The 26,488-nt window shown below is 57.8% G+C and overlaps 7 protein-coding genes across 7 annotated transcripts; 5 read left to right on the top strand and 2 right to left on the bottom strand.

The window, feature by feature from the left end:
- Positions 1 to 284: 284 nt before the first annotated feature.
- Positions 285 to 4,050, top strand: ColSpa_12257 (putative urease accessory protein ureD-like; the record flags this gene model as incomplete). Its single annotated transcript, XM_049278469.1, has 2 exons — positions 285 to 484; positions 543 to 4,050. The coding sequence occupies 2 exons, from the start codon at positions 285 to 287 to the stop codon at positions 4,048 to 4,050; spliced, it is 3,708 nt and encodes a 1,235-aa protein (XP_049134426.1).
- Positions 4,051 to 5,770: 1,720 nt separating this feature from the next.
- ColSpa_12256 (uncharacterized protein) lies at positions 5,771 to 7,450 on the top strand (the record flags this gene model as incomplete). The annotated part of the gene is made up of 3 exons (XM_049278468.1): positions 5,771 to 5,995; positions 6,129 to 7,085; positions 7,154 to 7,450. 3 exons carry the CDS (start codon positions 5,771 to 5,773, stop codon positions 7,448 to 7,450), a joined length of 1,479 nt encoding a protein of 492 aa, XP_049134425.1.
- Positions 7,451 to 7,485: 35 nt separating this feature from the next.
- ColSpa_12255 (uncharacterized protein) lies at positions 7,486 to 8,022 on the top strand (the record flags this gene model as incomplete). Its single annotated transcript, XM_049278467.1, has 1 exon — positions 7,486 to 8,022. One exon carries the CDS (start codon positions 7,486 to 7,488, stop codon positions 8,020 to 8,022), a length of 537 nt encoding a protein of 178 aa, XP_049134424.1.
- A 2,679-nt stretch (positions 8,023 to 10,701) lies between these two features.
- On the top strand, positions 10,702 to 12,755 carry ColSpa_12254 (ABC transporter G family member 12; the record flags this gene model as incomplete). Its single annotated transcript, XM_049278466.1, has 3 exons — positions 10,702 to 10,936; positions 11,002 to 11,495; positions 11,553 to 12,755. 3 exons carry the CDS (start codon positions 10,702 to 10,704, stop codon positions 12,753 to 12,755), a joined length of 1,932 nt encoding a protein of 643 aa, XP_049134423.1.
- Positions 12,756 to 13,553: 798 nt separating this feature from the next.
- ColSpa_12253 (DNA polymerase gamma, mitochondrial) lies at positions 13,554 to 17,055 on the bottom strand (the record flags this gene model as incomplete). Its single annotated transcript, XM_049278465.1, has 2 exons — positions 13,554 to 16,825; positions 16,881 to 17,055. 2 exons carry the CDS (start codon positions 17,053 to 17,055, stop codon positions 13,554 to 13,556), a joined length of 3,447 nt encoding a protein of 1,148 aa, XP_049134422.1.
- A 1,919-nt stretch (positions 17,056 to 18,974) lies between these two features.
- ColSpa_12252 (E3 ubiquitin-protein ligase complex slx8-rfp subunit slx8) lies at positions 18,975 to 20,308 on the top strand (the record flags this gene model as incomplete). The annotated part of the gene is made up of 2 exons (XM_049278464.1): positions 18,975 to 20,070; positions 20,121 to 20,308. 2 exons carry the CDS (start codon positions 18,975 to 18,977, stop codon positions 20,306 to 20,308), a joined length of 1,284 nt encoding a protein of 427 aa, XP_049134421.1.
- Positions 20,309 to 21,016: 708 nt separating this feature from the next.
- Positions 21,017 to 26,250, bottom strand: ColSpa_12251 (nucleoporin NUP192; the record flags this gene model as incomplete). The annotated part of the gene is made up of 5 exons (XM_049278463.1): positions 21,017 to 21,073; positions 21,140 to 25,038; positions 25,088 to 25,324; positions 25,374 to 25,997; positions 26,061 to 26,250. The coding sequence occupies 5 exons, from the start codon at positions 26,248 to 26,250 to the stop codon at positions 21,017 to 21,019; spliced, it is 5,007 nt and encodes a 1,668-aa protein (XP_049134420.1).
- Positions 26,251 to 26,488: the final 238 nt, after the last annotated feature.

Here is a 26,488-nt window from a genome sequence, read left to right as displayed (position 1 = left end):
GCTACCACTGTACTGAACTTGTTCTCACACGACAATGGTCGCGGCCGTAACCCCTCCTCTGGGACATCGGCGGTTGGGGTAAAGACATGGGGTCTGAATGAGGATAGGCACCGGCCCGGTGTAAGAGCGTTGTGCCTCCCAGTGCCCATGGTGCGGACCAACGGATGGAAGCGGTTCATACACTGAAGATAATTCGACCTTCTAGGTTATCTAGTCCTCCTCCCCATGCATCCATTGGCATCGGATCGAACCCATTGTTGAGACTGTTGACTTCCAGCGGCAACATGAAGTCCAAAACACTCCGGAGTATCAAGAAGGTTTTGGTGGCCAACCGAGGTGAGATCGCCGTCCGCTGCATCAAGGCCTGTCGTGAGCTCGGCGTCCATAGTGTCGCTGTCTATACCGATGCCGACACAACGTCACTGCACGCCCTGCTGGCGGATGAAGCAATCGCGTTGCGGGGTAACGATACCTACACTGACGGGTGAGTATCTCCGGTGTAAGTGCCACGGGCCGTATCATGTCGCTGACCACTGCAACAGCGACGCCATTCTTGACATCTGCCGAAGCACAGGCGCTGACGCCGTTTTCCCCGGGTACGGGTTTCTGAGCGAAAACGTCGACTTTGCCGATGCCGTCACCGCCGCAGGCATCATCTTCGTGGGGCCTTCGTCGGCATCAATCAAGGCAATGGGCCTCAAGCACGAGGCGAGGTCCATCGCCGAAGCTGTCAATGTCCCTGTGATCCCCGGGACGTCGCTCATAGCATCAGCACACGAGGCCATCGAGGGTGCCAAAAAACTCGGATTCCCCGTCATGTTGAAAGCCACCGGAGGAGGTGGCGGCATGGGCTTACAAATTTGCCACGACGACGACGACGTTCCAAAGGCGTTCGCTACGGTGGAGAGCCGAGCCGGCGCACTCTTCAAGAACAGCGGCGTGTTTTTGGAGAGGTACTATCCGCGCTCTCGACACGTCGAGGTGCAAGTCTTTGGAAATGGTGCTACAGTAGTCGCTTTTGGGGAGAGGGAATGCTCACTCCAACGGCGTCACCAAAAGGTGATTGAGGAATGCCCTAGCCCATTCGTAGATCAAAACCCTGGCCTACGCGAGAAGATGCTGCAGGCAGCAGTCGATTACGCCTCACAGCTCCAGTACAAAAGTGCTGGCACCGTTGAGTTTCTGGTAGACGACGAGACGGCCGACTTCTTTTTCCTGGAGATGAACACACGCCTGCAGGTTGAGCATGGCATCACCGAGATGTGCTATGGAGTGGATCTCGTCCACCTAATGCTTTATCAGGCCGACCACGAACGTGGGGGCCAGTTGGGCATGCCTTCAGACGAGCTACAGAGTTTCCAACGGCCACGTCCGCATGGTTCGGCCATCGAGGCAAGAGTATACGCAGAGGTACCTCTGCTCGACTTTGCCCCTAGTCCGGGTCTCCTTCAGCACGTGAGCTGGCCGCAAGGGGATGGCGTCCGCGTCGACACGTGGGTGAAGAGTGGCCAACAAATCACACCTCTTTACGACCCATTACTCGCCAAGGTCATGGTCCATAGCCCTGACGGTCGAGCCGGTGCTCAGAAAAAGATGCTTGCGGCGCTAGCTAGTACGGCCTTGCAAGGCACCCAAACGAACTTACAGTATTTGTCGCAAGTTTTGCGGTCTGACGCATTCACCAACGGCAGCACCCTTACAAACTTCCTAGCCACGTTCCGAGTGGAGGTGTGCGCTGTACAGGTTCTCAGCCCCGGTGTCTTCACCACGGTTCAGGACTACCCGGGGCGGACAACGGTCGGACACGGGGTGCCCCCCAGCGGCCCGATGGACGATCTGAGTAGCCGAGCCGCCAACATCATCGTTGGTAACGATCCAAAAGTCGAGCTCCTCGAGATCACCATGACAGGCCCAGAGCTCATGTTCCATGACTCAGCCGTTGTGGCCGTCTGCGGTGCCCAAGTGCCTGTGGCTGTCGACGACGAGCAACGGCCAATGTGGTCTCGTATCATCGTGAAGCAGGGACAAACACTCAAGATTGGTAATGTTTTCGGCGAAGGTCTCCGGACATACCTTGCTGTCAAGGGCGGCTTTCCTGAAATTCCGCTCTATCTTGGCTCCAAATCCACAGCACCGGAGCTTGTCCTTGGTGGCCTGCAAGGACGAAAGCTGCAGACTAACGATATCCTCGCGCTCTCCCCAGAGTCAGGTTCGTGGGCGGCCACGGCCACGGCCTTCTCGTTACCCCCAGGGGCAATTCCGGACTACGGTGTCTCTGAAATATACTGCCTCAACGGTCCGTACGGCTCGGAAGATATACTTACCCCGGAGGGCATGGAGACAATCACCAACTCCACATGGACCGTCAGCCACAACAGCAGCCGCAGCGGAGTTCGACTGGAGGGCTCACGACTAAAGTGGGCTCGTACTACCGGCGGAGGAGGCGGGTCCCACCCATCGAATGTCTTTGACTACGGGTACCCAAACGGCGGCGTCAACTGGACGGGAGAGTATCCCGTCATCTTCCCGCGCGATCGCCCTGATCTAGGTGGATTTGCCTGCCCCGTTACCATCTGCTCGGCCGAAATGTGGAAGGTCGGCCAACTGAAACCGGGCGATGCTCTGCACTTGCGGCTCGTCACCTTTGAGAATGCCTTGGAAATAACCCGCAGAAATGAGGAGTACCTGGAATCTGTGGCCGCTCTTGTTGACGGCAAAGCAACTAAAGTAGCGTTTCCCGGGACGAGGTTCGGCCCTCGGAAAACGACCTCCATCCTACAAACGACACAGTCCCATGGCGACCATCCTCACGCGACTTATAGACAAGGAGGTGATACCTCTATCATCGTTGAGTATGGCCAGCAGATCGCCGACCTGCGAAACACTGTATGCGTTTGGGTTCTCAAGGAGAAACTCATGGCTCGGGGTCTTGTCGGTGTACGCGGCGAGCCAAATCTCGCCACGCTTACTGTGCACTACGACCCGCTCGAAATGCACCAGTCAGAGCTTCTCCAAACTTTAATGGAGCTCGACGAGAGTATTGAAGAAGTCGTAGGCATCAAAGTGGCGGTCCGCGAACTCAGCCTCCCGCTATGCGTGGATCATCCCACAGTCAAAGAAGCCACGGAGCGGTACATGGAGAGCATCCGGCCGACTGCCGCCTACCTCCCAGACAACGTTGATTACCTGCGGAAGAACAACGCCTTGGAAACTCGCCGTCAAGTCTTCGATTCCCTGGTGAAGACTCCCTGGCTCACCGTCGCCGTGGGCTTCTTTGTCGGAACCCCAATCCTGTTCCCACTTGACCCCAAGTATGTTTTTACGGGCCAAAAGTACAACCCCAACCGCGCATACACGCCGAGCGGTTCAATTGGTCTGGGTGGCTCCCTGTTGGCAATCTATCCCGTTGCCGCTCCAGGAGGGTACCAGCTGATGGGCCGCACACTGGGGCTGTGGGACATGCTGGGCACTCGGCCCGGCTTCTCCCCTTCGCGGCCGTGGCTGTTTAATTACTTTGACATTGTAAGGTTCCGCGAGGTCTCCAAGGAGGAATTTGACCAAGCCGAGCGCGACTTTGAGGCTGGAAGATACGTTTTCGAGATTACTGACGAGGTCCTCGCCATGGACGAGTACATTGCCAAATTCGATGAGGCAGCGCGGGATCCCGCGCACCAGGAATGGCGGCAGCGACAGATTGCAGCGGCCAGGGAGATGGGCGAGCTCGAACAACGTCTCTTTGGCGAATGGACCGAAGCCAAGGCGGCAGAGATGGCGAGCCAGAGCGAAGGCGGCGGCGACGGCACGGCATCAGCCGGCGCCGTCACGGTCGAGTCGCCCATGAATGCTAATGTCTGGAAGGTCCTGGTCAAAGTCGGGGACGTGCTCGAGAACAAACAAACCGTGGCGATCCTGGAAGCGATGAAGATGGAAATCAAAGTGCTCGTGTCTGACGCACAGGCCGGCGCAGTAGTGACGAAGATTACACGCCCTCCGGCAGTGTTGTCAGCCCGGGAACACCCATCCTCGTGGGCAAGAAAGCAACATAGCTAGTGCGCGTTACTGGACGAGAACATGTATCTACGGGAATCCATTGAACGATGCTCATATGAATTAACCCCTTTTAAGCTTGGCAAGACTCGATATGTTCTCCCCGCCCCTAGGCCAACGGACATTCGGGACCCACTCAGTCGGCCCCGACCGAGTGCCGCACCGGGTATGGGTCGGACCGGTTGCTTTTTCCAGCAAATGAGAGCACACATTCCATGTCTAATACGGCAAGTACAGCGCACTCGCGTACATTTCCCTTTTGTCCATCCGCGGCAGGTGCACAGCAGACCCGAGGACGCCAGTGCTGTTCAGCCTGAGACGTTGGCATCATCCTTGCGGGACAACCGCGCGGCGGCAAGACGGTATGGAACGTGTGGCTGGGGCAGCCGTAGCTCAGAGGCGTCGGGACGGTTCCTGTATTCGTCTCGACGCATACGGCGATCTGACGGACGTCGGAGTGACGGAGAGTGCGAGAATAACGATGTCGACTCTAGGCCCTGCTCGAAACGTTGCGCCCCACAGCGCTCGCGCTCGGGCTGCGGGCAGCATCTTGGGACGAATCTCCGCGTCTTGCTGGCTTCGAGCAACTCGGGACGGATTTAGCGCGTCCGTGGGCTTCGTGGTCCTTTCGACGAGGATAACCTCCGCATGGCCAACTGCTCTGGAAACTCTCCCAATAAGACCACAGTACACGCGAATCGCGGAACCTCGTCCCAGAAACTCATCTCAGGAACTCAACCGTGGGCCAAGCATAACGACCACGCTTAGCCCAACGCCCGTAGGGCTGATGCGGCATCCCGCGGCCGGGCCAGAGAGGGTGCCCGACACCCGCGGGCGGTGTCTTTATCCCAAGATAGTTGGGCAAGCTTTGGGCGCACCGACTGTCTGACGCTCGTGGCGATGTTGGGTGGTGTAAGACGGTAGCCGATGACCGTCATTCCGGACCGACAGTCATTTCTAAGCACGGCGCATGGCGGCTATCCAGCCTGTATAAGTAAGTTTGGGAGCTCTCGATCTGGTCATCAGAAGCCACGACGGTTTCGAAGCGGCTGTCACATCCCCTTTCTGGTGTGAAGGACATTGCGACGATCATTATCTACCTTTGGGATCCTCTACACCCTCCTTGCTGCCTGTCACCCCCCCCCCCCCCCCCCCCCCCCCCCCCCCCCCCCCCCCCCCCCCCCCCCCCCCCCACACGGCGCGGGACCGCTCCCCCCAACAGTGGGTCTCCATCCAAGCGCAAGAGACATTGACACATGCACCGACCAACTCAGGATAGGCTGGGAGAGAGAGAGAAAGACAGAGAGCAAGCAAACAACAATACACGAACGGCAACTATTAAAAGACGGCCCCTAGCACACGGTGCATACCCACATTCCCAGCCTCAGCCACCGCAGTTGAACTTGATACCGACGCAACAGGCAGCCGTCCCGTCCCACAGCTCGCTCGTGTGGACTCCATAGAGGGTCAAGACCGGGATACGTTGACAGGCTCATCCCATCGCATCCGTGCCCCGGGCCTTGTTTGCTCGATTTTTTGGGGGCGACGGGCGGTAACAAACGAGTTATTCGCTCCTAATTCACTGGCTGCACCTTCTTTGTCGTCGACCAAGTATTTCCTGCCTTCTCCCTCCTGCAAACCACCGTCTCGCCGCGACGCACTCGTCGCGCGAATTCGAGCACTAGTTTCCCATTCCCGGTCGTCGGCTCGGGACAGACACACCATGGCAATCGGCCACTCAGTCGACATGCAATCCTCGCTGGCGCCCGAAGTCCCACTTCCTCCGGGGACCGCGCGCAGCAACGGGTCGCCGAACCATTCGAGGGTGGTGCCCGACTCGGAGTCGCCAGCTGACCGCGACTCACCGAACGCACCCTCTTTGGCGACCAGTGATTCCCGCTCCCAGGCTCAACCAGTCATTGCGGTCCCCGCTGCGTGTCTCGGCTGCGTAAGTGACTCCTCCTTCTTAGCCCGTCGTTCTGCGTCCCAAACGGCCATGCCGATTGGCCCGCCGCAAGCATCCCGCTGCGAGCCGCCCATCTACCGGTGCTTGGAGCTGACCCAACCCCCTATTGCTGCAGCGCGGGAAGCACCTCAAGTGCGACGGCCAGAACCCTTGCTCGCGGTGCCTGAGCTCGCAGTCTGAGTGCATCTACGTCGCCTCGCGGCGCGGCTACAAGGGCCCGAGGAGGAACAAAGCCGCCAACCCGAACAAGAGGACGCGCTCCTCGTCCCCGACGTCCACCATTGGTGCAGGCGATAGCTGTCCCATGCTCTTTGGCGTCAACGGCACTTCAATGTCCCCGGCCATGCAGAACCCAGTGGCCTTCAATTCCAGCGGCGCCGGGCTCCCGGGCACGCCCGGCACTACATTTGTAGCGACGCCCAATTTCACCAACATGCAGCTGTACCGGTCGTTCGGTGCCGTCACCGGCTTCAACTCGAACCAGTTGGCCCTGGGCTTCCCCCAGACTGGCGCCCCTGCGCAAGTCCCCGTGCCTACCCTTGCCGAGCGGTGTCTCGACTCGTTCTATCACCACTTCCATGCCTCTCACCCGTTTGCCCTCCCCAAGGAATGGCTGCTCCGTATCATGAGGGATACGAACGTGGAGCCTATGCTGGCCGCGATGCGGTGGATCGGCGCTCTGTTCCTCGAGGCCAGGCCGGCGCGGGCCGCGTTCCTGGACGAGGCCCTGCGCCTGGTGCAGGACCCTACGACGAGAAGGGATGGCTTCTTTGTCCAGGCCTTGATTCTCTTGATCGTCGGGCTGGACGGCGGCTGTGAGCAGGAGAAGGCTCGGGAGCTTCTTGGCGACGCCGAGCGCGTCGCTCTCGAGCTCGGGCTCAACACGCGCGAATACGCGACGCAGTACGGCCGCGGCATCCCGGTGCTCGAGGAGAGCTGGCGGAGGACGTGGTGGGACTTGTTCGTTGTGGATGGCATGGTGGCGGGGGTCCATCGCCAGACCAACTTTCTTCTCTTTGACGTGCCCGCCGATGCCGCCCTTCCGTGCGAAGAGCATCAGTATCTGTCTGGGGTGAGTACATGCTACAACGCCATCCCCCACGGCCAGTCGCTAACGTTGTGCTTTAGAACATTCCGCAGCCCATGACTCTTACGGACTTGGAAGACCAAGACTTCTCGGGCGAGGATAGGCAGTTCTCGTCGTTTGCGTATCGTATCCTCGCCGGGCGCAACCTAGGCAAGCTCATGCGCGTCCCGCCAATCTACGGGCCAGACGACGAGAACCTGGCGCGCATCGAGGCCCTCTTGACCAACTGGAGGCTCCACCTCCCGGCGTCCAAGAAGAATGCACTGGACCAGAAGCTTCAGCCGGACGAGATGATTTTCCAGGCCAACATGATGACCAATGCGTACGGCCTTCCCTCGTGTGCGTCTTGAGGCGTGCCAGACTGACGTGGAACAGAACATCCATCATGCTTCACCAGCCGCACTCACAGCTGGACTCGTCCCCCACGCGCTCCGTCACGTCATGCGCGCCGCACCGGCCAGTCCCGACCGGCGACCTGTTCAACTCTCACACAACCCACACCGTGACTTCGGCTGCCGAGATCAGCAAGATGATCACCCACCGCGTTCCTCTGACGTCCCACACGCACTTCTTCACCTGCGTCGTGACGCTCTCGTCCATTGTCCACCTGAGCAAGTGGGCCCTGTTCTTCATCCCCCACGACGACGACGAGCTTCGGCAACAGATCCGCCTCAACATTGGGGCTCTCAACAAGCTCTCGGCCGTGTGGAAGGCGGCGGAGAACGCCTTGAACCAGGTCAAGGCGGTTGCGCAGGAGGTCTACCGGTCAAAGAAGTCGTCGCAGATCAACCCGTCCTACTGGCAGGGGTTCACCCAGGAGGAAGTGATGAACAGCATCGCGGCGGACGAGACGATCATGAACGACATCGAGACGGGGCTGGGCGGGATCCCAATGCCCCCTCTCGACAACCTTACCGGGTAGACTCGGCACTGCCGTCGGGTATGCGTGTGAAGCCTGCACCTCACTCGATACGGAGAGGTAAACCCGGCGATGAGTACTGGGGGCCTGTGATGGCACTTGATAAAGAGAGAGGAAAGCAGGGTTTGGCGTGGTTCATTTCGGTTGGCTGCTTTGGTTAGCGATATACCAGCTCGTACAAACACGGGCAACGGGAGGCGTCTTGCGCATGTTTATTCTTATTTCGGTTCTTTCTCAGTAAAGACGAACTTGCTATGTTTATATCTAGGGCCCGGCGGTACATTTCTGCTCATGAATTATACACGCGGCAGCAGAGACTGCCGATTCCTGAACCCTGAATGATACGTCCGCAGTTCTCATTGCATGTGTGTTGGGTGCCGGCAAGGTGAAATCCAACATCTTTACTAGTCTCAGGCGGCAGCGGCGGCATTCTGTAGAAAACAACGAGGCTGAAGTTATCGAGGTTTTCTTCACACCCACGCTAAGCATGCGACTAGCCGTTTGCTACCTCGAGCTAAAGCACCCGCTCTGCTAGATCGGCAGCCCGCCCAGCTCGGCGACCCTCGTGGCACCGTCGACTTCGAGGGCGTCCTTGGCGCCGTCGATTTTCCCCAACGCCACGCCGCGTCTCGACCCTGTTCAGTGGGCACTCATCGTGCGAGGAGGGGCCAGACTCTGGACGCTGCGGCGGCACTTTAACTTATCGACACTGAACCCAAGCGACACATTAGCGGTCCCGAGATCCCACCAGGCCAAGACCAGGTCACCGGGCCGGGATGGGGACAGGACAGGTTCGACCCGGTCCAGGCAACGACTTGGGTACCTCGACGGGCAAAGCCTGCGTCGTTCACCACGGGATGAAGCGGCGTGGCGTCGCGGCATGTCGAATGCAAGGATGCCCTGATGCCCCCCCCCCCCCCCCAATTATCTGGGTTAGTTCGCATTGTCCTTTACGAATACCTACTGACCCAATCGGGCTGATCGTCGAGGGCCGTGTAAGTGGCCGGCATGGACGTTGCCACGTGGAGGCCGTATATTGTGATCTTTTTATTTTCTTCCCTCTCATAGCTTTGAGGTTGCACATGCGTTTCAACCGGCGTCTCTGAGACCCTTGTTCGCCATCCAGAAGAGGCCTACGGCTTCGCTTCGAGCGTGGTCTCTATGCGCAGTGCAATAGACTGATCATCGTGTCGTCGAATCGTAGCACGCGTGGCTCTTTGACGGGCAAGCCAATCGTCTCCCCACCCCCCACCGCCCGTGGTAACCTTCTCGCCGGTCGTTGGTTCGGTGAAGATTACTATCGAGAGCAACCTATAGACTCCCACGAGGCTCGGGACGATGGCGATCCGACTGTGTGATAGATTGATTGACTTGTAAATGTCACCAGCGGAAAGGCAGTCGCTTTCTGATACAGCGACGCTGGCGACGAGGCGCATGCGGCGGGAACGGTTCATCTGCCAGTCTGCCCCAGGCAAGCCCGAAACGAGCCCTTTGATGCAAAGAAGAGGCCCACCGTTCGCTTGCGCTGGAGATGGCCTCCCGTCGTCCAACCGTCTCAGCAATGAGAGTAGGGGGGAACCGTTGGCGCACAACCCGGGTACGCGCACCGCTTGCCAAGGGGCGTGTGTCCGTGTGTCTGTGTGTTTGTGTGACGCGGGCCATGCGGAGATGGGGAGGTGGGAACCCTTGGGTCACGCCACTCCTCAGCGTCCATTACGCCGTCTGAACTGCCTCCATCTCGGGGACCATTCGATGGCTCTCCACCATTTGCTTCCTCGCATCTAGAGTTTGGAAATTGGCCCATTGTTCCCTCCGGCTATCGGTGGGATGTGACATGTCAATCTTCAATGCGAAGGGCGGCATGGCTTTCATGGAGGTACGGAAGACGAAAAGGACAGCCGCCGCACAGTCCAGACCGTTTGACGCCCACGACGGCGACAGCATCACACCCACTCGGCGCGGCTTGGAACATTCCTCGCGTCCTAACCGTCGGGGAAGAACATCCCAGAACGGACGCTTCATCGGGAGTATTCCTCCTTCGTCACGGCCCCCAGGTCGTTGCGTGGCGCGAGCTTGCTGAAGAGAGGCTCCCGCGTCGGGGCCGGCCAGACCGACCCGGTAAGCGCGTGTGGTTCACGTCCCAATGGGGATGATGACTACATGCAGTAGAACGTGTGCCCAGAGTGGGCCGGACATGTTGGACGAGGTACGCCGGTACGGCACCTGTGGCCCCCCCTGCCCACAGCCCTGCGCCGCACCCCTGCCCCGGGGACTTTTCGTTGGCCCACGGGGACTAGTAGGCATGGGACATGATGGTCGCCGACTACTACCCTTGCCAGCCCGCTCCTCTAGCCCGGCAGCGCTGTAGGCTATCTAGTTCAGCCTCAAATGCCACCATGCGATCACAGTCAAAAGCAAAAGCAGAGGGAGCAGGTCGCCGCAGCTGGGCCAGCCGGGCGGGTCTGGCTTTGCATGCCTGGGCGGATGTCGGTGTAAGTGAAGAGCGGGTAGATAAAATCAATGTAGCTCCTTCTTGCAATAGGTGGGCGGCTTCTGGTGGCTATTACACACGTTGGCATCTTTTTTCTGGCTTGGTACATATCAATATCGAAACTCGTGTATTCTTGCAGTCCCGTTGGTCAGCGGTGAAGAGAAAGACACACCCATACACACGACGCAGCCATGGCGAATCACGACAACTACGTCGCAAGGGCGAAGAAGGAGGGCATCAAGCCAACGCAGTGCGACGAGCATAGCTTCTTTGGCCACGACGCCGAGATGGGCGCCGCAGACGCCCACCTATTCAACGCCACAGTGCACAACGTCTCGTGGGACGGCGTCGAGGTCACCGTCAAGGACAGGGAGACGAAGCAGCCAAAGAAGATTGTTGACCACGTCGACGGCCTTGTCGAAGCGGGTGAGTCCTCTTGCACCTCGGGTGTATCCCAGCGCGCCCCTCCCTTGACTAACACGCGCGTCTAGGCGAGATCTGCGCCCTCATGGGCCCCTCGGGCTGCGGCAAGACGACCCTCCTCAACGTGCTCGCCGGCCGCCCGACCAACGCCTCCTCGGTCGGCGGCTCCGTCCTCGTCAACGGCGTGAAGCCCTCGCGCTCCGACTTCCGGCGCATCAGCTGCTTCGTCGAGCAGGAGGACGCCCTCATCGGGTCCCTGACCGTCCGCGAGACGCTGCTCTTCACCTCGCGCCTCGCGTCCTCCTCGCTGGCCGCCAAGGAGCGCATCGCGCGCGTCGACGGCCTGCTGAGCGCCTTCGGCCTCGAGGACCAGGCCGACACCATCATCGGCACGCCCATCCGCAAGGGCATCTCGGGCGGGCAGAAGCGGCGCGTCGGCGTCGCCAGCCAGCTCATCACGAGCCCCAAGATCATGTTCCTGGACGAGCCGACGAGCGGGCTCGACTCAGCGGCCAGCTTCGAGGTGATTAGCTACCTCAAGACGGTGGCCAAGCGGAGCAATGTAAGTCGACACGTTTTGCCTCGGCATCGGGAAACAGCGCAGTGCTAACCACCGCAGCTCATCGTCATCGCCTCCATCCACCAACCCTCGACGTCAACCTTTAACCTCTTTGACAAGCTGCTCCTCCTCTCCGCAGGGAAGACGCACTACTTTGGCGCCGTCGACGCCGTGGTTCCCTACTACGAGGCCCTGGGCATGCCGATCCCGCTGCAGGTGAACCCGGCCGAGCACGTCCTCGAGGTGGTCAACACCGACTTCGTCCGCGACAAGCGCGAGGCCGCGGCGCGTCTCGAGGCCATGCACGCGGCGTGGAACGGCTCACAGCCGGCCCGGGATTTGCGCGCCGCCATCGTCGGCGCCGAGCAGCACAGCGACGCCGTCGTGGTCGGCGAGGCCGAGGCGAAGCCCGGCCTGGCGAGCCTGGTGGGCACGCTTCTGCACCGCAGCTTCGTCAAGAGCTACCGCGACGTCGTGGCGTACGGCATCCGGTTCGCCATGTACACGGGGCTCGCCATCATGATGGGCACGGTGTGGGTGCGCCTGTCGACGGACCAGGCGTCCATCATCCCGCTAACCAACGCCATCTTCTTTGGCGGCGCCTTCATGTCCTTCATGGCCGTCGCCTACGTCCCGGCGTTCCTCGAGGACCGCAGCCAGTACGTCAAGGAGCACCACAACGGCCTCTACGGCGCCACGGCGCTGCTCGTCTCCAACTTTCTCATCGGCCTGCCGTACCTCTTCCTCATCGCCCTCATCTTCTCCGTCATCTCGTACTGGCTGTCCAACTTTCGCCCCGCCGCCGAGGCCTTCTTCGTCTGGGTCCTCTGGCTGTTCCTCGACCTCCTCGCCGCCGAGAGCCTCGTCGTCCTCTTCACCTCGCTGTTCCCGAGCTTCGTCGTGAGCCTGGCGCTCGTCGCCTTCGCCAACGGCCTGTGGATGAGCGTCAACGGCTTCATGGTCTCACCGACCATCCTCAACGCCTTTTACAAGTACGTCTTCCACTACTGGGACTACCAGAAGTACGTCTTCGAGGGCATGATGCAGAACGAGTTCGCCGAGAGGACGTACACCTGTGGCGGCGGGTGTCAGTGCATGTACCAGACGCCGCTGGCGGCGGAGTGCAAGATTGCGGGGCAGGGCGTGCTGGACACGTACGGCTACACCGAGGACCACTTTGGGAGGAACGTGGGCATCATGTTCGCGATCATTGCCGGGTACAGGATCGCGGCGTGGGTCGTGTTGAAGCTCAAGAAGAACTAAGCTGGGTTCGCCGCCGGTTGGTCTGGGGCGAGGACAAAGGGGAATGTGTACACACGGTGCGGGGTTTCTGTCGTTTCCGGGACGTCGTTCATGCGTCGTGAGGGCGTGCTTTCCAGAAAAAGGGGGACTGTTGGCTGGCATTTGGCGTTGTATCTGGTTTGATCTGCGACCAAGATGGTTTACTTTGATGAGTTTTGCACCCAATATTTCATTTGCGTGACTTTGACAATAACAAGCTGCGAAGCACCTTTGAGAACTCGGAAACAAATGTGGTGATGTGTACCCAAGCAGACGGACGTCAACTGCGACTTCGAGCTAAGCCGGACCTGCCGGGGTTGCCACCGCCGAGCCGGGGTCCCGCACCTCCGACAATAAGTCGGCACATGCCTCATGATTTCAAAAGGTCCACTTAAAACGAAGGGAGTCAGGTGCACGTCTGTGCAGTGATTGGTTTTAGAAAGCACTGCTCTGGAAGCAATAGTTTAGCCTCGACGGACGCATTGCTGCTCTGGTTCTGCGACACACCACGTCAGTAACCGGAGTTTGAGAAACCTTGGCGCGAGTGAGCGGTTTGTGAAGATTGGTATTACACGAAGCATAGAACAGTTGGGAATCAATACCCTACCACCCTCAGTCCCCAAGTATGAAAAAGCGCCTGTCCCAGTACAACACCAGCATGTCCCCTTCATCCAAGCCTTGCCCTTTTTGAGCCACCCAGAGTGGATAATACATACAAAAACAGAGTGCCGTCTAGGCGTTTACAAACATCGTACATCCCCTTTCCGTCGCCGTCTTACACTAGATCCGCGAGCTAGGTCCAAACCGACCAGCGCCCTTTTCCTTCTGCCACGTCGTCCACCGGTTCTTGGTTTCGAATCGCGAGCCAAACTTGTTGTGGCCGAACGCGTCCGACACCGTCATGGTCGGGACCAGCTTTGCGTCGGACTGGTACGGCAGCACGCTGCGTTCCTTCTTCGGCCTGGGCGCGCGGGACTTCTTCTCCTCCTGCGCCTTGAGCGACTGTCTCCTGTCCTTGAGCACCTGGTTCAGCTCCATCTCGGTGCCCACGATCTGCGCCTTGAGGAAATGAGGGTCGGCCGATGTCGAGTCCTCGAGCGTGTCCATGACGGGTGTGCGCGGCGCGTACTCGATCCCGTCGAGCTTGGGCGCGTACGCCGGGTCAGGCACGATGGACGGGTCTAGACGCGCCTCGGCCCCTTTGGCGAGGAGCGCGGTGATGTCGAGGCTCTCTCCCGGGGGGATGGCCGTCTTGTGGCTTGGTGTCACACAGTCCATGTCGACTTCCTTGCGGAGGACGTGATCAATGTCGATGGCGGAGAAATACGCCACCGACTGCGGCAGGTCGTTGATGCCCACCTGCTGGGCAAACATCGCTCTTGTCCAGAGGTTTGCTACCTGGAGTGCCATGGCGGCACGGTACTTGTCGTGGTCCTTGACGAGGTATCGGATTTCGTCATGGACGGTAATGGCGAGACGAGCCTCGATGTTGAACCGCCGGGTGAGGTAATCCATGCCTACGATTAGGAGGTGGAGGTAGTCAACGCCCGAGGACTGGATAGCCCAGTTGATGCGCGACGTCAGGTAGCCGTTCTGGTTGATGAACCGGCGCATCAAGGCCTCCGTGATGCCCGCACCGAGCACAAACGTTCGCGGTCGCTCCTGGGCCGCAAACTCTTCCAGTTTGTTGAAGACAAATGATTCTGTCCCGCCGCGCCAGAACGGCCGCTTGCTCAGTGCCGACCTGTTGGTCTTGGTGCCCTTCGTTTTGGCGTACAGCCTCGCAGCAGTCTCGTTCGTCTCCTTGTCGGACAAGTTGGGGTTGAACTGCCTGAGCAGCTGGCCGGCAAACTTGAGCCCGGCGCCGTAGATGCGGCCGTAGTTGAAGACCTTGGCATCGTTTCTCGTGATGCCCAGGATACCTGCCGTCCGCGAATGCAGATCTGTGCCGGCGGCCTTTGTGCCCTCTAGGGTCATGAATCCAATGGCGTTACCACCGTGGAGCTTGAACGTTGCGTCTCCAACCAAACTCGCGATCCACAGCTCTTCCGAATCAACATCAGCTCCGACAAAGCAGTAGCCCGGCGGCGCCCTGACCATTGATTTGAGCTCCGATCCGACTCTGTTCTTCTTCGCATTGCTCGCGGTAAGCCACGTGTTCTCCACTGCTCTCCTCGTAATGGTCCCCATAGGGATGATCTGGGGTAGGATGTACCCCTGCAACTGTTCCGGGTCTTTCTCCTTCCTGGAGCTCGCCTCCTTGCTGTTACCTGGAATGTCGTTCTCGTACACAACCATCTGTGACATGATGCGGTCGCGGGCACTGATCCAGTATGAACACGACGCATTCATTTCCAAGGCCTCCTTGGCGTAAGAGTACTCCGAAGACAGAGTGCCCTTTTCGAAATAGGACAAGTATCCCTTGGCCATGGGGTTGACACAACGTGCCGTGGGACCATCCTTGTGTGGCAGCTTGAAAAAGACACCATCTTCTTTCTGCAGCGCGGCGTCGCTCTCAGAGTCTGAGAAGTCGCACTCGATCATCTGCTTCTGTTGGTAGTCTGCTGCTTCGTCCTGTGCCACTCTGAACGTCCAACCGTACTTGTCTGACCAGAACAAGGGGTGGTTATCCCACGAGAGCTTGAGTAGTATCGGAGCGATACGAGTCCGTACTGTGATGTTGATGGGAGAGTCGTTTTTCGGGAATAGGTCTTTATACCATTGCGGCATACCGGGCTTCTTCTGCCTCGCTGCCGGCCGTGGCGGGTCATTCTTCTTCTTGCCCTTGACCATTTTGATTTCTTGACCAGACCAATCCAGCTGCTTTAACCATGGATCGTTGCCCCATTTTTCCGGGTCGTCCTTGATTGCGAGGGCCTGTTCGGTAAGCCCGATCAGACGCTCCTGGACGGCATCGGACAGCTCACGGTAGGTGGCCTCGGCATTGTGGATGTAAGCGTCCCAGGTCTTGTTGACAGGCAGGATGACCGACGAAAGATGTCGCAACGCCGCAAAGCTGACGGGATGAGGGCAGGTGTCGAGGAAGTTGGGGAAGACGATCTGGTACACCCGGTGAGTAATGGCGACATCTGCAGCACAGTAGTCCAGGAGGTTGTCCAGCTTGCTCAACACGCCCGCTCGATCAAGCGTGCCAAACTCGTCGCGCACGGCCTTGTCGATGGTGACGTCGAGATGGAACTTGGCCACGTCGCGAAGCGAGTTGACCGAACTCCGGTCCACCCAAAGCTCCTCCTCTTCCTGCCGCATAGCGCTGTTTCCCAGCAGCTCCGCCAGCTGTACGTCGTCGGTTTGGCTCGCAATCTTGTCTCGCAGTTCTCGGCTCTTCTTGTGCTTCATCCACGTAGGTCTTTGCTGCGAGCACATGCCGTTTACAGCCACGTGAAGCGACATGGTGTCCATGAAGGAGTTGCGCGTTTGCTTCACGTCGTACTCTTCCAATATTCTCGCTCGATCATACCCGATGTTATGCCCTACTATCACGCGCTCTTTCGTTGGGTCGCCCAACGGAATCAGGTGCCGGTCCGTTTCGGACTTACCCAGCAGCCAAGGCGACAGCCAGGCATACCACGCCGTCGGGCTCGAGGCGCAAGCCATGACAGCAAATGAACTCTCCTTCCACATAACCTCTGTGTCAAAACATAACATGGAATCGGCGGGCGCATCGACGGCCTCTGTCCTGCCGTCGGGATAGTATTTTGTCCATCCACTGCGACGAACCCATTTCCGCGGCTTCGGTGGCGTGTTGGCCCTCGCAAACTGTTTTGCTAGAGATAGGTACGGTTCGGCAGAGTTCACCGCAAGCTTGTGGAAGTGCTCGTCTAGGGTTCGTCCTTGAAGATCGGGGAGGTCGAACGCGATGGGATCGTTGTTGTCGGTGTTCTTGCCGAGCAAGTCGTGCCGGCGCAAGTGGTCTCTGGCTAGTTCTACGAGCTCGGGAGGCGGCGGTGTGTTTCCGTCGGGGAATATCTGTTTGTAAACATGGGCGCTGAGGTGCTGGACGCCAATGTCGTTGTAGCGCGACTGCGACGAGACTGTGATCGTTAGCAATGAGCCCCAGGACTGACGAGACGGGCGCAGTGCGCATACGGTTTAGACTGTGTTGTCGCTCCTTGGTGCTCTCAGCATTCGCGGCCGCTGCTGTGGTTGCAGACTGCCACCGAACATGGGACCGCCAGGCAAGGCGACGAGAAGCATGGTGTCGGGCTAGGCGGACGAAGCTCGCAGTGGAACCCCTCAGGGCCTGGTTTGCGATTTCGACCATCGTCTTGGTCGATCGTGCGGCATGTCGCAGGATGCGAGCGCTAATGAATTATCGAGGATGCGCGCTCGCAAAACATATCCTTGAATACGCGGTGAATACTGTAAGTCGCAAAAGCCGAGGGCGAGTACGATGACGAAGATGGATGAGGAGCGGCGTGGAAAAAAAGAGAGTTGCCGTCACCACTTTGATAGGCGTCGCGATAGGGGCAGAAGAGGGGCGGGGCGCGTTAGCTTGGGTCCTTGTGCTGTAGCAGGGATGGTCAGCCAATCGGCGAGCTTGAGTTTGCCTGCTTTGCTCACCTTACCGGGCCGTATCCACCTTTTAAGGGTCTCCCGTCCGCTTGGGCTCTGGAAAGATTTGGCCGTCCTTACACCTTCGAATTTGGGACAGCAGTGGCCGCGTGAAAGCAGCGAACTTCCCCTCTGAAGGCTTGCGAATGAAGTTACATCGTCTCGAAAGATCCTTCGGCATCGTAATAACTCTTGCGTCCTTTGTGAGACATCGCTTTCATCGACAATACTATTCATTGGATTGGGTGCATGTAAGGTGTGTAGGAACAAGAGAGGCAGTTTCCGGCTAACGGCCGATGGCACCCGACGCTGTCGGTGTTGTGGGTCAAGCGCTTCCGGGGCCGTCGGGGGTCTTTATGCGGAATACCTTCTAGGCTAAGGTGCCTTGCAGGGTTTCTTTTTTCCAGACACCTAGTCGAAAGCACCGCCAAGTTGAAATTATCGTCCAGTTTCCAAGTGCGTCTGGAAGCTGCACAAAGCCGTCATAGTCCGGACTGCAGAGGCTGAGTCGAGCGCCTGTCGATTGCTTGTCCTCTGTAACACAGAAACATTTCCGATCCATCATATTGCTATCATGTATACTTTGACAGCACAGATAGGTAGTTGGAGTATATGTTCGACACGTTTGCGTCGCGTGTGGCAACCGCATGTTTGTACGACTGGACCAGACCCGGGCATCAATGTACACATGATGCTCGGTTCTGATGGCGGCATTAGCAGTCGCTTCTGTAGCACTTGTTGATATGGTCCCAGCCAGCTGCACACTTGACTTTGCCCAGCGAGTTAGCCATCATAGTTCGGACGAAAGCCACCAGACTAGAACCGTCTGTTGCAGACAAGAAACGAGCCCAAGTAATATTTGGTGCTGCATTCAGCCGTATTGTGTGACGCCGGGAGCACCCAAGATGCAGTGCGGTGCAGACACAGGGATGGATACATACACTTAGGGAAGCAGAAGCGCTTGGTGTCGTCTCATTGCTTTTTCGTGTCGTATTTCATCCCACCCCTCCCCAAGCAACCAAGATCCCAAAGCGCCACGCCTGCCACTTGTCGCGATCGGGAAACCCGAGGCACGAACAGATCAAAGGGAATCTGTTTCTCCCCCTCCAGCGGTCCATAAGAAAAGGTCGTGAACCATAAGAAAGCGTCAGCTGCCACCAGCAGACCTGGGTGACTGAACGGCTGGCGAGCCTGATTCATCATCAAGTGCCCCAACTGCCGCCGTTGTGGTACGGACACTAAGAAGAGCACACCTGCCCTCTGGTTTGCCCTCCAAACTCCACTACCACTGCACCAAGTCGCCTCAATCCCCGAACTCGCGCCTAAACCCCGAAACGACGACACTGGCGACGTTCATCCGTCATCCCGCCTTCCTCGCTCCCCTCCGTCTCTTTCCCTTCGCAACGTCGACATGGCCAAGGATCCCGTTGTCGACCTTCAATCTCCCTACCCTGGATACTTGTCTGGTAATTAATTCTTTTTTCTTTGCGGCAATCTACAGGCTGATCTGCCTAATTTTTTTTTCTCTTAAACTCACCCTGCTGCCCCTTGACCCGGACACTTCTTGATTCTAACAATTGAATCACTTCTTCGCACGCAAAAGACAATCGGCGCTTCCTCCTACCTCCCATGCCGGGCCTTATCCCGTTTCTACCTACGCCTCCTCTGCCGCAGCCGACACGAACAAGCGCTTCTTCCGCCCCAGGCCGACCGGTCAACAGCCTTCCCGGGTCAGACCAAGTTGCTGCACGAGGCAATAGCAGTCAAACACCCATCGAACTCGACGACGATTCCGAGCCCACATCCGCTTCGGGGCCTCGAAACGCCACTCACACGCACCAACACCAACACCAACACCACATCGAAAACCTTTGGGGGAGTTTTACACCGGACAGCACCCAGTACCAACAAGCGCTGCCGTCCTTCTCAGACTTTGCCGCCAACCTGGATTCCCATCCCTTCGACGCAACTGCGCTACTCCAGAACGGCGCCCCGCAGACACCCAACCACGAACCGATCAGTGACGAGTACCTCTCCGCGCTAGCCGACGGGAACTTCTCCTCGCCGTCCTCATATCCCCGATTCACGCAGGCCTCTACGGTCACTCAGCAAACGAATCTGGCTCAGAGTCAGGACGCACCACATCGCCACGCTTCTGGCACGACCCTGCGACCAAACCGCCCGGCAAGATACGCCAGCCAGGACACGAACGCTGCGGCGACAGCAGCAGTACGAGAACCAACGTCACATCCCGTGTACCACAACAACGAGGTCGAAGAGTCGCTTTTCGTAAGCTCGGACGACGAACCCGAGGTCACGATGCCTGTCCAGACACGCCGGAGAGCCTCCACGATCCTCAGCTCTGACCACGACCCCGAGCCAGAGGAGATGGTGGCTCCCGCCACGCGAAAGCGGGCGGCCCCTTCGTCTGCCCCTGCTAGAGGAACCGCCGCCCCCAAACGACGACGGACGTCACAGCCTCAGGCCGCACGCAACCGAACAACGACGCCCAGCGTTCTGGGTCCCGACGACGACATTTTTGGCGAAGACAAGGTCGATACGAAGAAGGGCAAGGAGAAGGACGAGGACGTTATCGATCTTGCCGACGCAAACGAGGTGCCAGAGAATCTGAAGGTGCCCAAGGAGGACAACAGAGTAAAGATTTCGGCCTTTCAGTGTGTCATTTGCATGGACGACGTAACTGCGTTGACAGTAACCCACTGTGGTACGTATGGTCTTCAGGTCATTTTTTTGCCGACGTACTGACACTGCTAGGTCACCTCTTCTGTTCCGAGTGCCTCCACTCAGCGCTGAACGTTGACGCGACGAAGAACAAGTGCCCGATCTGCCGACAAAAGGTCGAGACCAAGGACCGGAACGACTACACAGCCAAGACCAAGGGGTTCTGGCCCCTGGAGCTCAAGCTGATGACGGCTAGCCGCAAGGGCAAGCAACGGGCGTGAGCCGCGCACCGTTCTCACGAGACACATGTTCGGGGCCTGGGGCGGATTCGCCACGGACTAGACGTTTACTTTATGGCGAACAAGGAGGGAGGCACAGGCACTCGGGGACATTTTCGGCATTTTCAGTGCGTTGGGGGGAGACCAAGGGGACCAGGCAATGATTTTTTGTGATACCCGTTCAGCCAGCATTGCATTCATAGGAGCGAGGGTAGTAGAGGCAGTGGCGTCTGTGCCGTAGCATGGACATAGACGAATCATTCCAATTCAAGGGGACAAGGTCGGCTCACGTGTTTGTCTACGTGCCTGCGTGGTGTTTCCTCGCGGATGTCTCTCATCGGGGATCCGAAGCAACCCCCCATGGCCGGGCGAGTGAGATCAGGCTTGTATGGAAAGCTCGTCCTCCAAGAAACCGCCTGCTCCGACTGGTGATTTTGCGACCGGTCCCGCGTGGGAGTTGGTTGTGGCAAATCCACAGTACTTTATTCAATGCATGTTTTCTCCGGGGGGATCGTATCCCCACTCGAGACTAGGTTTGACCTTCCGGTCAGTGCCCCGTTTCCTTTCCGGCCCTTCACCTCTCCCGAACGCCTGGTTCTATGCACAGATGACATCGACGCTGATTAGGTCTTCTCCTCTGTCTCTTCTCTTTGTATTCTTCCGCTGATTATCATCGCCATCGTATCCTTGCACGTCTCTCCGCCTAGTTCCTCAAGTGAACAAAACAGGACCCTGCTTCTTGGGCTCCGGCATCACCTCGTTCTCAAACTGCGCAAATCTGTCAGCAAAGGGCCATTGCAAAAGTAGTAAACAGCGCTCCGGTGTAGGACTTACCTCGAGGAAACCAGTCGCGGCGATCAGGACCATGAAGCCCTCGGCCAACTCCTCGATGCGCTCCTCCAAGACACCCTCTCCTTCGACCGTGCCGATGCCCGCGCTGCGCTTGAGGGTATGCGTCACCAGCATGCGGTGCTCCGTGAGGAACCTGCGCCCCTGGAGCACGTTGCTGGAGCCGCGGCTGACGATGGCCGCGCTGACGACCTGCGTGACCTTGGCGAGCAGTTCATAGTGCTTCTCCAGGGCCTTAGGGTTTGTGGGGTCGATCTGCAATTCCGGGTCCGCCGCGAAGAGGCCAGAGGCCTCGATGGACCGGAAGAGGTTCGCGTGCAGGATGTACTTGGCGCCAGGCTTGGTCTGCGCGAGCTGCAGAAGCAGTGCAAACTTGGCCGCCACGTAGGTCTCCTGCGCTGTGTTGCCCGTGTGGACAACCTCGGCCCAGTCATGCAGGATGGTCCGTAGGGAGTCGACCAGTATGCCAATGAAGTTGAGCCGGTTGAGCGTTTCGACAATGTGCGGGTCGTCTTCTTGTCGTCCCAGATTGACCAGCACGTTGAGGAGGACGAAGGCGGCAGTCTGGCATGCGGCGTCGCTGCTGTAGGCGTCGTCGCAAATGACGTTGATGAGCCTCTCGCCATATACCTGGATCGTCTTGAGCGTCTTCTGCCGCCCGGCGACGAGCAGTCCTTGGTCTACCATGCCCGTCAGGTAACGGTAGCAGATGCTGTAGTAGATTGCTCGGAGGTCTGACGAGCCAGTCCACTTGCCGATGGCTTGCAGGCAGACCTGGAACAACTGGTAAAGCTTGTCGCTCACGAGGCTGCCGATGGCCTGGCTCTCCCGATCCAGCGAAGGCCTCGAGCTCAAGTCGAGCTTGAAGAGAAGAACCCTGGCCAACTTGGCAAGCTCCATAGCTTCCTCTGGCCGCTCAAACGCCGACGCCTCGAGGCCGGGCAGGATGGCTTGCAGCGCTTGCAAGTAGAACGAAGCCTCAGTCGTGCCCTTGAACTCGTTCGATGCGACCATGACGAGGAGGAGACTTGTCCATGTCTTTAGGACACCGAGACCTTGTGATGCTATCCGCCTTTGTCGATTAGTGAAGATTAGGTAGTTGATTATCATCGTCTCTTCCCGTTCCACAGTGGCAAAGTCTTGCGCCGTGAGGAGGACGCCGTCATGTCTTCTTTCACTCCGTTTCAGTAGCAGAATCTCCCTCGCTCGGTCGATGTTATAGATGGCGTTTCCGTGGTCGTCCTCCTCGAGACAACTACTGAGATCAAGGTCCTTGTAAAACTGAAGGGCAGGGAGTGACTCGTCCCAAATGCCCTCGGGCAGTGAAAAGTCGTACAAGTCGAACACGGTCGGGATAGGCATAGGCTCGTTGTTCTCGCCCACGATCTGGCCGTTGAGGGCTTCGAATATCCGTCGTTTGAGGGACGGCATCCGACTCTGCGATATGCTGCAGAGCTCCATCGCGATGTACTCCAAGCTCATACTGCGCAGAGCAAGAAACTCGATAAACGTTGGAGCGCCTTCGGTGAGTGGAAAATCGGGAGCGTTGATGTCTTGGTTTTCCCACGGCAACTGGGGCTGGATAACCACCTCACGCAGCAGGAAGTGAAATAGGACGTCGTTGTCTCGGAGTTCATCGATGACAAACGGGGCTGACAAAGGTGATGTCCACAAGACCCTTAGGATGTACATACACTTGCTCTTCAAAGACACAAGCCAATGCCGCATGCCTTGGGCATCGCCAAATGGTGTGTCCAAAAGCAACCTCAACATGTTGTGGAAGATTGATGTCCTGGCGGCAAAAGTTCCGTTGGGTTCTATAGATAGCGAGTCAACGCCACAGTGGAAGCCCAACAGAAGATGAGCAATCGTAGGCTTGTTTGGGCTTGCCGCCAGGCAGCTGGAGAGAAAGTCGAGAATGTACGTTTTGGTAAGATAGCCGGGCGACTCGGCTTCTCGTCCCCAATCAAGAGGCGTCATTAGTTCTGCGGCCAGCGACCGGGCTATGGTCTCATGTTCTCCATTTGCCTCGAGCGCGACAATAGCCTTGTTGCGGTGGCTCTTGCGACCAGGTGTAGATGACCATGCTGATGTGATCTTGAACGACGTCGTCATCTTTTGCAATAACCTCAGACAGGAGAGAGTTACTTCAGGGTGGCCGAGACCACAGTAGTTTCCCAAGTCAACCACAAGACCTAGATGGCCAACCAGGCCGTCTTCGAAAGAAGCGTACGCGGCGTTGGCAACAGGGGGGCGCCGGTGGTTAGATTGCATTTTGATCAGAGGACGGACAAGATCGAGGAAGGTCGCCTGGAGATCCAGGACCTTCGAGATGACCTCGACAGCTCTGAGGATACCCAGGATGACTGGCGAATCGGGCGGTGCGTTGCCGACATCCACCGCGTCCTGATGGATGGTCTGGGCGAGGGCCGCAATGACCTTGTCGTTGAACATCCATTCCATGACTCGGGCGAAAGGATGCAGCTTGACATAGGTTGCCAAGTCCGTCGCTGCCATTGCCGAGTCAATGGGAATGTTGGTCTCGTTTGCGATGACAATCAGATTTTCGTTAAACGTCGAGAGACAGGTAGCCGCAAACTCGAGACAGCTCAAGCGCAGCATTCTCAGCTGGTTGATGTCGTTGACTTCGTTGGCTTTATTTGCAAACACCTTGCCCAAAACAGTGTCAACGTAGATTTCGATACCAGGCATGCGGTTAGCTGAGCCAAGGTTCTCGGGGAAGGGCAGCGAGTCGTTGAGAGAGCTGCTGTCCTCAGGTGGCGTGATGAGCGCGATCAAAAGCTGGATAAAGGCATGAGGCTCGTCAAAACCGTGGCATATATCGTCGCTGACTGTGTCCATAGACACAACTGGAGAGCTTTGAGGCGAACGGTGCTGACTTGGTGTTACAATGTAAGCGCCGTTCATCCAAGCCTCCAAACACTGCCACATGATGTTGGCCTCCTCTTGTGATTTCCGGGAGATCAATGCACGTAATGCCATAAAGGTGCCTGCTCGCAGGTCTGCCGGAACAGGACTGCTGGCAAGCTGGAAGAGCATCTCGACCAGGTTGAAGCTGGGCTCCTTGAGAAGGAATTGTCTAGCGGTCTCGCTCTCTGAAGCAAGCTTGGTGATGAGCCGCAGGTATGATTGAAGCATCATCGTGGACTCCGGCTCGGCTTCGGCCTGGTCGCTGCTGGGACGGCCGGGTCGATACGTCGATGAGATCTGCGGGGTCGTAGCCTTTTCCCTAATCTTGTTTGAGAAGAAGACAAGCTCCCTGAAGATTTGATGCCAGGTAAGGGACTGCGACCGCCTCATCTTACCCGAAGCATGGTGTCCTTCATCCAGCAAAAAGTCGTGAGCAGCCGTCGCGCACTCATCGTTCCCAGAAATGGCCTGCAACATCTCGCAGAACGAGCTGACGAGTGGCGTTGAGGCTCTTCGTGACGCCCAATGCATGAAGCCCGCCAGATTGCTGTCGGGGTCCGACCAGAAGTTCATCGCAGCATCTGGACGGCCTTCATATGCGTAGGCTATGACGACTAGGAAGCGCTCCAGGTCTAAGTCTTGTTCGTGTGTCTGGCTGAGTTGACGTTGCTCGTCTTCTTCAACGCGAAGCTTCCTGAGAACGTCGGGAAGGTTGGAAATGAAAGCGTCAACGAAAACCTCCAGTTGGTTCATTAGTAACGCTTGAAAGTATTCGGCAAAGGCAATTGAGTCCGAGATTAGCGGGGGGGCTTTTCGTTGAAGCCAGTTGCGCATGGTAATCCTCGAAGGGTCGACCCATTCAGGAGTCTTGACATCTGCAGCAATGGAGAGGATGAAGTCGAAAGCACCATCTTTCAACGCCTCCAGAAATTGCTTGGACCTCTGTCGATCCTCTAAACATCCGTTAGCCCTGAATCGGCAAATGTACGCCATAGGACTCACCTTGATCCAAATCCACACCTTCCAAGCCGCCGAGAAGCGAGTCGTCCAGATACCATCCGCTATACTCGGCTAGCCACCAAGCCTTGACCGCTGCCTGTAGGTAGACCAAGCGCCAGGCGCTCTCATCGTTCTGCGGACAGATGATCGGATTGAGCTCTCTGGCCATGCTCAGGTTCGATGTACCTTCAGTCGAGCCATAAAGCGTAATGTATGCACCCAACGCGGGGAAAAGATGGGCTAGGTCCGTCAGCAAAGAACAATATCCAAAGGGATGAGTGGTTTTTACCAAGCAGAACGTCGTATTTGTCGGCATTTCTCAGATGCTGCAAAAAAGCCTTAAAGTCTCCAACCTCGGCCTCTCGCTTCTCAATTGTGCGGCAGAGGATGACGGCAAGAATCTCGTGTTGCTGATATAGGCTGACACGAGAGAACTCGATCGTCTCCATCTCCTCCGGGACCTGGCCGCCTCTGCCGTTAATCAGTACGGCCGCCGCCGTCATCTTGTCGGCGATCTTCTGAAGCCATGCCCTGACGTCTTGCATCGCCGACATACACCTCGGTAGCAGTCTTTTTTGTGAGGACGCAGTTTCGCCCGGTAGGTTCTGGAAAACAGTCGCCGACAAACACATCTGCACCACGTTAAGAATCTCAGGTTCAACGTCTTCCTCGTCCAATGCGTCAATCTCCATCATCAGCCGTACAATATCGAGGGTGTATTTGCGTTGTTGATGAACTCGAATCAGCCCGCACTCGAGCAACGAGCGGCCTAGGCTGGCGGGGTCGTCTTTTGCGTCGAGGAGACATCGCGTCGCTTCGATTTCGTTGATCTCGGCCTCATCGGCAAGGTTGAGCACGATCTGCTGGAACTCCTCGTTGAGGGCGTATTCTTCTTCGTCGATGACAATCTTGCCTGGCGCATCACGTTGGGTCAGTGTCCAAGTCGAATCGACGTGTTTGCAAGCTGTTGACTAACCGGACTTGACTGCCTGCCGACTCTTCTCATCTCTCTGAGGCCTTTGCCAAGTTTTCTCGAGCTCCCTTTCGAATAAGGCTTGGATCTCGGGGTTGTCCAAGGACTCGACGCCTTCGGGACGTCCATTGCGAACGGCAGCTAGGTCGCGGTGGAAAAGCTGCAGCGCATCGAGGGTGGTTACTTCGGCCATTTTGAGGGATTGGGCGCGCTATTGCATGGCCTCGAGAACTGGTAGTGTCATGGGCTGGGAAGAGGCCGCGAATCGGTCGCGTTGGCGGGTAGCGACGGGGTTATGCTCAATTGTTTGGTCGTGGCTGTCGACGCAGGCGATGCTTTTCGAGATGCCGGGAATTTTAGAGTGGATCGCTTCAGAGGTTGGACCTTACACGCATCACCTCAGGTGCAGTGTCCGTCCACTAGTGGAGGGA

Source organism: Colletotrichum spaethianum (genome assembly GCF_022836535.1).
Source record: "Colletotrichum spaethianum MAFF 239500 DNA, contig60, whole genome shotgun sequence".
NCBI classification, from domain to species: Eukaryota; Fungi; Ascomycota; class Sordariomycetes; order Glomerellales; family Glomerellaceae; genus Colletotrichum; species Colletotrichum spaethianum.
This window is presented reverse-complemented; position numbering and strand designations above follow the sequence as displayed.